The sequence below is a fragment of the Motacilla alba genome, chromosome 2, assembly GCF_015832195.1.
Source record: "Motacilla alba alba isolate MOTALB_02 chromosome 2, Motacilla_alba_V1.0_pri, whole genome shotgun sequence".
Taxonomy (NCBI): domain Eukaryota; kingdom Metazoa; phylum Chordata; class Aves; order Passeriformes; family Motacillidae; genus Motacilla; species Motacilla alba.
The window spans coordinates 14,376,455-14,386,977 of NC_052017.1; the positions used below are offsets into that span (position 1 = coordinate 14,376,455).

A 10,523-nucleotide genomic window follows, 5' to 3' on the forward strand; every position below is an offset into this window, starting at 1 on the left:
TTTTCCATTAATTTCTTCTGGCAGTGCCAGTTTTCATTTTCTGCATCTTCAGCATTATGTGTAAATAGGGAAGAATTCAAAAGGACAGCTAAAAATGAAACTACTGAAGTTTGAAAACAATCTTAATGTAGTTCATTCTACATTATGATGCCGCTTGGCAAATTTTCTTCCATGTTTTATTAATCATAATTTAAAAAAGGAAGGAAGAAGAAGAAAAGAAGTATGAAATGTCTTTACCTCCTGTTGTATGACCCATTTAAAATGGGAGAAAATAAGCGGTGGTGAAATTAATTATTTTCAAGGTATTGTCAAATGCACAGAAATAGTATCTGACTTACCAGGCAAACTGTTTTCTCTCTTTTCCTTCCAGGCTGTATGTGAAATTTTCAAAAATGTATTTAATTTTTTCAAGACAGTTAACCTAACAAGAGGCAGGAATGGTTTTGAAATACAGCTGCATTTTTAAATTTCCACATCAATTCCATACATAAGCTACTGCTTAGTTGGTTTTGCAAGTTTTTAGTGACAGGGTTGTCTCTTGGTAGTTTGAGAAATGGATGCTATTTTCAAGGAGTTCTAGAAAGTTAAGGAAAAAAAATTAGGGATGCACTGCAAATTTGAATAGGTTTTTTGTGTGTTTTGGAGCATAATTGTTTTTTTCTTGTAATGTTGGTTCCTTGGCTGATAAATGCAGTGTTGGTTCTGTGGGTAGTAATGCTAAATGTGTTTCTCTTTTCAGCAGTGAAAGCACCCAGCAATATAGACTCCACAGATCAGAAAAAGACCAAAACGAAGCTCAAGAAGTTTCTTACACGACGCCCTACATTACAAGCTGTCCGTGAAAAAGGCTACATTAAGGGTAAATGAACCTTTTTAACAAAGGACTTAATTTGAAAAGCTGAATTTAGTAGTTCATGTGTAAAATGGGGTTAAAATGGTCTAGTTTCAGAGTAAAATACATGTGTATAGTTGGTTTAAGAAAAGTCTTGGATGTATAGTGGAACTGGTGATTGCTGTACTTCTGAGTGCTGTTACTAGCCATTAAACTGCTCGGAGGATGCCCTCTCCTTCGGCTCAGTGCTGGCCGAGCTGCAGTGAGAACTGGGGGCCCAGGAGCCCGTTTGGACTTGGACTCTAGCTAAGAAGCACTGCATTCCACCCTTCTGAGCTGGAAACCCAGATCCCTGACCCTCATTTGTGCAAACAGGGGAAAGAACAGCCCTTTGGGTACAAAGCTGAGTGCGTGTGCTCACCCATTTCACAAGGGTGTTTTAGTCCGTGTGGAACCAGACAATCATGTGCCATATCATAAGAAATTCAATATTTAGGAAAAACAAGATGAGGTACAGGAGTCTTAACTTAAACATCTTTTCCCCATAACTTTTTTTGAATGTATACATTGTTTTAATTGTTTCACAAAGAGTGTTACAGATACTCTTGAATCAAAGTTATGAAAGATTTCTTTTTGTCACAATTTGAGAGAACAGTATTTGCACAGGTTTAAGTTAATGTGTTTTGTGTAAATTATTGACTTGGTACTCATTGTAAAACTTCATTTATTTATTTATTTGTATGCTTTAGCAGGACTTGTAGGTGGTGCTCTACTAGGGTCAAAATAGCATATGGGTAGGCAAATACCAGACCAAATCCTACTGTGATTTGCCTCACCGCATACTTTAACAGGTGTGCTTCTGTTGCATGTGGCATTTGATATATTTGTGTATCTGAAAATATAATTTACTTGTAAATGATGGAAATTTTGTTTGGAATAAGGGAGCATTATTCCCAGACTTTGACGTTTTGCTCTGCTTTACAGCTTAGTATTCATGTCATGGCTCAGTGACGTAACTTCTGACATTGGCAACAGTGAACACTAAGCCAAGTTTAACTTGTACATGTGCGTGCTGATGATTGGATTTTTAATAAAGGCATTAAGGAATGAGGAGTTTGGTTTTTATTTAAAAGCATGGTGTAAGTTTTAAAAGCTGGATGGGCACCGTACAGCTTTACATTTATTGTATGAATGAAGAATACAGAAGTCTTCATTTAAAAGCCCAGTGTACTTTTGTGGCTGCTGCAGAACAAGCTTAGTAAATGGAAAGATTGGCAAATCCAGTATGAGCAGAAAAACTAGTGAAAAGTTCTGGAAGAAAAAAATCCACTTGAAACAGCATGCACTAAGTGGAGAAGGAATTGTGTTAAAGTTTTGTTACATGGAAAATCAAAAGTACAGACATCACTTTTAAGATGTGAAGAAAAAAATACTATTCCTGTGTATGTTGAAATTATTAAAGTTGAAGGCAATTGTAGCAAATTACTTTGTTATCTGCTACTATTTACTTCTGCTACCTAATCTGCACTGCTTTACCTGCCACAGCTGCATGCTAGCCTGGCTTTCTGCTGCGTGGGCTTTTTCAATCCTTTGCTACTGATTCTGCTTATAAAGCTCGCTGCGTGAGTAGCTGCCACAGCACCGAGGTGGTGTGGACCACTGGCCTTATCATATCCAGCTAATAATGCCATTAAATGCCCATTTTCATACTGTAAAATTGGTTTGGTGTGCTGTTTGGGTTTCCCAAAGCACTAGTCAAGATGCAAGAGTTGTTAACCTACTGAAATTATTGAACATGAAAAATGGGCTAGATGCTGTGCATGATGCAAATGCAAGAGCAGTCTCTCTTTTGCAGAAGCTCTGAAGTAAAATACACCAGATTCTGGGAAGATGGCCACTTATGTACCTAATTTAACAGAGTAAACAAACCAACAAACACCCCTTCCCTTTAAGAGTGGAATTTTTGCTTCTCTGTCTCAAGACCCCATGTCACCCTCATGCATCTGAACAGAAGAAGCCATCTATTATTTGGGCATCCTTGATTAAAGCCATAGAAATGGATCTATCAAAGGTTTTGTGAAAACAATCTGAACAAGAAGAATTGACATGCTGCTAAAATTCATTGAGACATTGCAAGATTCTCCTCTCTGTCCAAGCTGATTTTCATTTTTGCTCCACTTTATGATGGAAAATACTCCCCCTGGATTGTGTAGTTTTGAAAATAAGATTCAGATTTACCATTTCCCATAAACATCTGTGTTTAGATTTTGACCTTGCAGCCAGGTTGCCTGTGCATGGTCAGACTTGCCTCCATTCAGAGCTCTGAGGTAAAAGTCTGTCATTTACAAAATTGTGTCAGAACTTAAAAATGTTGGAAGACTCTTCATTAAATTAATATATAATGCTGTGTTAAACAGTGGGTGCAGTGAAAGATGACATTTTGCAGAATTTTTTCTTCCAAGCAATGCCAAAAGCTTTCACACCAGTTAAAGTTCATTATCTCTTTGAATTTTTAACAAAGATGCAATAAATGCATGTTGAACTTGGGACAGGAATGGAGTGTAACAGGACACATTTGAATCCATTACATTTCTTACAACATTATTGACAAAATGACTCATAAAGTATCACCTGATGGATTAAAAGGATTTCAGTAGCAAAACTTCTTTTCTTGGAGGCTCACGTTTGTGTAGCTGCTGACGCTCTTCTTACTGGGAGCTTTTCTCGCTGGGAGCTGCTGAGAACTCTTTTCAAAACTTTCCTGTTTCCTCTCCAATGCTGCAACAATTGTATCCAGTAGACTTTGCCCTTTGTAGAGGTTTATTTTAACCTGAACTAGTTCTGTCACTCGTGTCCTGTTCCACTGTAAATCAGTCTCTTTACTTGGTTCCAGATCAAGTTTTTGGTTCAAATCTCACCAGCTTGTGTCAAAGAGAAAACAGCACGGTGCCAAAGTTCGTGAAGCTGTGCATTGAGCATGTTGAGGAACATGGTATGGTTGAATTTTTTGTTTACAAATCTCTCTAGCTCACCAGTCTTAATGTTGAACTTTTAAATCTTAAAATGCCATTGGTTTATTTGGGGAAGATAATATGAAACTTCTATCTGGAGTTAGCATTGGGTTTTCAAGAATGAGGACATAGGTGGGATCCAAAGTGGGGGAAGGGGAGGAAATCTTATATCTCAGAAACTAATCTGCTTCAGTATATTTCAAGCTGAGGAAAAGGCAGGACAGCCCCCTGGCAGCAAGGCTGCAAAGGAAGAGGGATTACAAGAAGTAGTAGAGGTCAGCTCATCAAGTTTTTTTTTTTCAGATTAAAAGTGAGACTATTGAAATGCAACTATTCATTTTTGGAAGGTTTAAGCATGCTAACAAGCCTGTTAAAACTTCCTTGAAATGAACTTTTAGGAAAAAGTTCTGTTCCTGCTCTGTGTATGCACTGACTGCCAGAAGACCAGCCTGTTGGTTTGATGCCACTCAGCCAGTTACACGAATTGCTATGTTTTATGCAATTCTGGAGATCATCAGTGTCCACATATTGACTCAGTTTTTGTTTACTTTGATTGAAAATATGTATTTCCTACCTAACAACTGAGAACACTTTGAAAGCTACATGTGACATTCTGGGTTTTCTGCTGTAAAGCACATCTTCACATTTTTGTTAAAAATTTATTGGTTGTTGACTCCTGACTTGGCTGTAGTCTCTGTGGGTTTTCTTGCCTGTTTCTTGCTGTTGTCTTTGCCTTGTCTCTTGGAAAAGATGACTGAGAGGGGATTATGGAATCTCCATAATCATCATTCAGATATTTACCAGTCCGTTAATCTGAGAACATTCCCTTGAGTATCAGGGTAAGTGTTACAGGGGAATACATGTGAATTCTAAGGCATCTTCCATGGGATCTTCATTCAGCCTGTAATTCTCTTGTTAATGCTTCTATCTTACGGCCTGGGAGGGGAGAAAAACTGCTTCCATTGCATTACTCCAGTTTGAAAAATTGCCACCTTGCTTGTGGCAGCAGCTTTATTCCATTTGTGATCTGAAGATTGTGAGAAAGGGGTTATTTTGCTTTGTTCCTTTTTTTGTTTTGTTTTTTTTTAAATTTTTCTTATTTTAAAGACAGGACTGCAGTGAAGATAGTGAAGTTTTCCTTTTTTAAATACCTGAGGGGAAGCTGACAGAAATGAACAGCTTTTTTTTTCCTACCTCTCCAACTCTTCCTTCTACCAATACCCTTCAGATCAGTTCTTTCTGTAAAGGAATGACTAGTGGATTATGGGGAAAAGGGATATGTCAGATGGTGCTGGTAACTGTGCTCTGTTGCATCAGACAACTCCTTGAGGAGCTACAGGGACTCGCAGGTATTCTGGCAACACTCACCCTCTCAGTGGCACTGACTCACCTGCTGCATCCAAGTGGCTTTTCAGATCAATTCTTTACCTCCTAATCACTGCTGAGTAACTGCAGTAGCAACCACAGAGACACAGTTTTCTTCTTTTCTGGTCAAGTGTGCAATCCTGCGAGGCAAGGGCTGCCCATTTTACTTCTGTAGGCTGCTGGGTAGCTCTGAGTGTGCATGTGCATCATTCCTTCTCCATGTAAACCTGGTCACTTGACAACTTTGAGATGCTCTCTATGCATGACTCAATTGGGTTTTTCTTAACCATACATTAAAAATTGAACATTGTATCCACAAAATATCTGTTTTTTGCATGTTGGACTCCCATGTATTACCCACCCACCCACCAAGAGCATCTTAAACAAGACATCTGATCTCACTGGGGAAACTTGGAGCTGTTGCCTCATTACTACTTGAATAGGAAGTTTCAGAGATTACTTTGAGCTCGATGCTGCCAAACTTGTGTCAGCAAATTAAACCTCCTCTGTTTTATATGCCCTGCCCATCAAAACAAGCCAGTTTAACTTTTTATTTCTTTGTTACAAGGTGGGTTTCCTTTGCTTTTAATTTTGCTGAGTAGACCTATACATATGTAAGTTATTAAAATGGATTTATCCCTTTGTTTCAGGATTAGATATTGATGGCTTATACAGAGTTAGTGGCAATCTTGCAGTGATACAGAAGCTGAGATTTGCAGTCAATCATGGTAAGCTTCCTTCAGTTATATTACAAAGGCATATCTTTTCAGATTGTTGAAGTCCATAGAAAGCTGAGGAAAAAGATTTCTCTGTAACTGCAGTATGTCATGAGACATTACTGTCATCCTCGAAGTAAAGTCACTTCAGAATTACAGAACTGACTGTGTAACATACATTACTTGAAAAACCTGATATTCTGGAGGTTTAGTCTCATGTGGACCATAGGGGCATTGCTAGAACAGAATTCTAAAAAAAGATGGTAATAGAATTTGAGGAAGGAGAATTATTTCAAACAAAATAACTCACTACCTTATGGAAAACCAGCAAGCATGTTAAGCTTTCACTAGCATTAAAATTGTAAGTTTATGGGTTTTTTAGTGAGATTTGCTACTGCCTTTTAGTGGGAGGAGGGCTTAGCTCCTCTTTACTGTACTCTGTGTATAAAACCCCTTCTTCTGGCAGAATCTTAGTGAAGCCCATCCAGAATCTGACCTCTCGTTTCCTGATTGACAGGATCTAACAGTAAATTTTGTGTTATGTCAGCAGCTCCTGTTCCCTTCTGGAAAATGCCCTAGGAGCAGGGGAACTGTATGTAGTGCAGTAGGCATCTCCATCTGCTGCTGCAGCTTTGTATCCCAGAATGGGATATGGAATGTGCTGAAGTGGAGCAAGTCTTCACTGGTTTGAAAGCAATAAGTACAGAAGAATAGTTGAGTTAATAAAAAAAAAAAAAAAGAGCCTATATAGTTGAAGTATTATTATTTATTATTTATTTTTCTCTCTCAGATGAGAAGCTGGACTTGAATGACAGTAAATGGGAAGATATCCATGTCATTACAGGAGCTCTAAAAATGTTCTTCAGAGAATTGCCAGAGCCACTGTTCACTTACAACCACTTCAATGATTTTGTCAATGCAATTAGTAAGTCTGGAGAACTTGCATATGGTGTTTGGATAAGTCCTGTACAATTCTAGAAATGATTTTGGACTTAAGAAGGATGCTTTGGTTGTGAACGGAGTGACTGGTCTGGAACTGCCTGTCCGTGCTGCCGGCGCCGGCCGGGAGGTGGCAGTGTCCTATCTCGGATTAGCCCTGCAACCCGGGGCTTTCCTTCCCAGCCTCTTAAATTTTATGCTCAAGTTTTAAACAAAAATACTGAACTTTTGTTTCTCAACCTCACCCTTTTGCAGAGCAAGAACCAAGGCAGCGTGTCCCTGCTGTTAAAGATTTAATCAAACAGTTGCCAAAACCAAATCAGGACACGATGCAGGTACTCTTTAGACACCTGAAAAGGTAAGTAACAGATAGAAGGAAAGACTTTGTGTTGCTGATCTTTCCTCAAAGATAAAGAATCCAGCTTAAAGTACCAAGTGACTGTTCTTACTGCATTTTTTAATATTGGACTTGATAAAAGCATGTATCAGTCTGTTTGGATATGAGCTTGCTGAGCTCCAGACTTGAGCCAGTATGTTGCATAGTTGTGATGTTTGCTGCCAAGTCCTTTAGAGGGACTGTGAGAGGACCAAGAATGACAAAACTTTTCATAGATAGGGGAATTACAGAGCTGTATGTCCTAATAGCAAGACTATTCATTAAATAAATATTCTGAATAGCCATTTGCTTTGGGATGTGTCTTTTTCTGTCATCTTCTTGCCCTAACACTGATAAATCTCTTCTTGTGTATTGTTTTCTCTTTCAGAGTTGTAGAAAATGGAGAAAAGAACCGAATGACCTATCAAAGTATAGCAATAGTTTTTGGTCCAACCTTATTAAAACCAGAGAAAGAGACTGGTAACATAGCGGTCCACACAGTATACCAGAATCAGATTGTAGAGTTAATTCTACTGGAATTGAATTCCATCTTTGGACGCTGACATTTTTCTTGGAGAAGAAACTGGAAGTGATGGGTTGACAGCAGTATTCCATCAGAAGGAAAACCTCTTGCTGTATATGATGTTTTATGTTTGTGGACCAAGCAGCAACTTGTTTTTTGCACTTTTGGGGAGGGAAGAAACAGGAGAAATGTTTGACCACTTTAATTAAAGACAACACTTCAGATTTCTTTGAAAAGTTCAATATAAAAAATGAATTGAAAAGTTTATAGTTTGCCTTTTTAAAGTATCATTGGAAAAAATTAATATAGGTTCATACACTGGATTTCTTGGAGAGTAAAACTAATAATCTCAGACTGGGTAATCTGGAATTTAATCTCACAATTCTTCCATATGATGGGGAAAAGTCCTACCATTTTTCCCGGTATGGAAAAATTCAGTGAAGTTACATCTTAAGCTTGTTTATTACAACCTACTTAGATCTGTATGACACTTTCCCAAGGGGTTTCTGCATGCCATGACTGTCGTAGACTTGCGCTAACAGTTTGGTTTAGTTATTCAAATCTAATTCTTCCCTTGATGTCTGCTGCCCTCTGTCCTTCTTTTTCTCCTGTTTTTCTGTTGTTTGGGTTTTTTTTTGTTTTGTCTTTTTTTTGTGGGTTTTTTTGTTTCTTTTTTTTGTTTGTTTGTTTTTTGATTTTTTTTTTACTTCTTTCTTTCTTCCTTCCTTTTTTTTTTTTCCCCAGCAGCCTCTCTGGAAGTTTTTTGCTGCTTCATAGAGCAGCACACTATTACACTATTACAAACACTGAACTTGTAAGAATATCCAGCAATGGTTATTTGTCATGGGGCATAATAGAAGTAATATTTAATAAACATGTTCATTTTTTCAGGGTATGTCCTGAGCTAAGTTTTGTGTTATACTGATCTAAAGCTAAAGTCCTAAGTCAATACCGACTGTAACACTGTATTGAGTTCCTGGTATAATGCTGTGGTAGTGGAAGTTCATTCTTGATGTAAATACAGGCTGTCCTTCTGATTCCTGTATATAAGTCCATTCCTGTATAGTTTAAGAACACTTTAGTCACACATTTCTAATCATGGGTAGATTAGCTACAGTAGCATAATGTTTCCAGTGGATGTCTGGGTTTCAGCCGAGAAACAGGTTATGGGGAGGGAGGGAGATCTAACTGTGTGCACTTTTAGATGTTAATTACATTTGCGGGCAAATAACTGTAATGCAAATGGTACTGGAGAAATACTGAGTGTGCTTGCTAAATTGTTAATGCACTACAAGAAGAGCCTTTTAGATTATTTAATATGTACAGGATACATTAGAAAAATGTATTATGAATTCTAACATCTGCAGATAGTGAAAGTCATGTTTTGATAGATGTTTGATGGAATCCACTATGCTAAATTTAAGATTTTCTTTTTACATTAATGTAGAATAATTTGTAAAATTGGTTTTGAAAGATTTTGTTACAGGGAGCATGGTCTGCTGAAGATTTTTTTAAATGTATTTTTCTAGACTAACTGCTGTATCTGACATATTTGTTATGTCTAACCTAAATAAAGAAAACCAATAGTTCTTTTAGAGTTTACCATACCCACTTCAGACAACACGAGCCCCCTTTAAACAAGACCAATGTATCTTACCCCTTAGCATGGATGGATACCACTTGTGACAAAGAGCTGTCACACTGGACTGAAATATGAATGCCTCCTTTATAACCTGACAATTTTAGGAACTTCCCAGTCCCCTTCTTTAACAACTTGAATTCTAACATAAGGTTCAGAGAGGGCAGAAGTAATTTATGGATATAAATTTGCAGTCTTTAAAACACATCCCAGCATGGAGCCCCCTGTACAGGAAACGGTTACGTTGAGGAGGGGATTGTGTCAGTAGCCTTGGGTCTGCCGTGTCCCTCTCACACACAGCCCTGGCTGGCAGCAGAGGGGATGTGTGGTGACACTCTGAGCTGTAACCAGTCTGATGGTACGAGAATTTCACGAGCATAGGGCTTGCATGAAAAGTTTTTGGAGATGAGCGAGATTAGTAACCTTGTGGCTTTCTCAGTGTCTTCTTGTGGTAATGGTGAAGTCTTGTGGTTTGTTGCAAAGCGACCTGGGTGAGAACTGTGGAAGCCCTGTCTCAGAGGTGTGTTGTCAGCCTCCCTCTGTGCTGTCACACCGAGCAGTGCTGAGCCTGTGCCCTAACCTACTAGAAAATATTGACTGAGTTGGAATCTGTGGCTGTGCTTTTTTCAAACCCTGCCTTTGGCTGTAAAGGAAGAATTCCTGCTGCTACATGAGAGGGCTTGTTCACCGGTCACCTTTTGTTGCGAGTGTTACCTTTTTCAAAGGAAGAATGCCTTTTTAAAGCAATTTGATTATGAGGATGTCACACTTTTCCTTGTATTCCCCAAAAATAAAGCATTTTGTTATTACAATATCTAGTATGGTTTTGTGCAGTGAAGTTGTCTTAATATTCTAATTTTTAGTTTGGGGAGGGGAGAGGATTCTTTTTAATTGAAGGCGGTGTAGGCAAACACATGAGACATTCAGGAAGAGGAGGAAGTCGAAGCTGATGGTACATTTGTTGTGACCAACATGAAACTGTGTATGTCACCACACTGGGTTTCTTCAGTGCTTGAAAAACCTTGTCTTGTTCCTGCAGTTAGCTTTCTTTTAAGTAATCAAAATGAGGGATTTGCACAAACACACCAGGGGAAAGCAGTGTGTATCAGATGAAACAGTTAA

At 38.4% G+C, this 10,523-nt stretch overlaps 1 protein-coding gene across 10 annotated transcripts in view; it reads left to right on the plus strand.

The window, feature by feature from the left end:
* ARHGAP12 (Rho GTPase activating protein 12) overlaps positions 1 to 10,216 on the plus strand; it is a 76,212-nt gene extending 65,996 nt beyond the window's left edge. For 9 of the 10 annotated variants that reach the window (XM_038125838.1, XM_038125853.1, XM_038125862.1 and 6 more), the window contains 6 exons: positions 740 to 859; positions 3,726 to 3,824; positions 5,859 to 5,936; positions 6,715 to 6,849; positions 7,119 to 7,221; positions 7,628 to 10,216. In XM_038125838.1, coding sequence (XP_037981766.1) covers positions 740 to 859; positions 3,726 to 3,824; positions 5,859 to 5,936; positions 6,715 to 6,849; positions 7,119 to 7,221; positions 7,628 to 7,802 — 710 coding nt within the window. In that variant the 3' untranslated portion in view covers positions 7,803 to 10,216. The remainder of the gene's footprint in view (positions 1 to 739; positions 860 to 3,725; positions 3,825 to 5,858; positions 5,937 to 6,714; positions 6,850 to 7,118; positions 7,222 to 7,627) is intronic. The other variant, XM_038125844.1, reaches the window with a different exon arrangement.
* Positions 10,217 to 10,523: the final 307 nt, after the last annotated feature.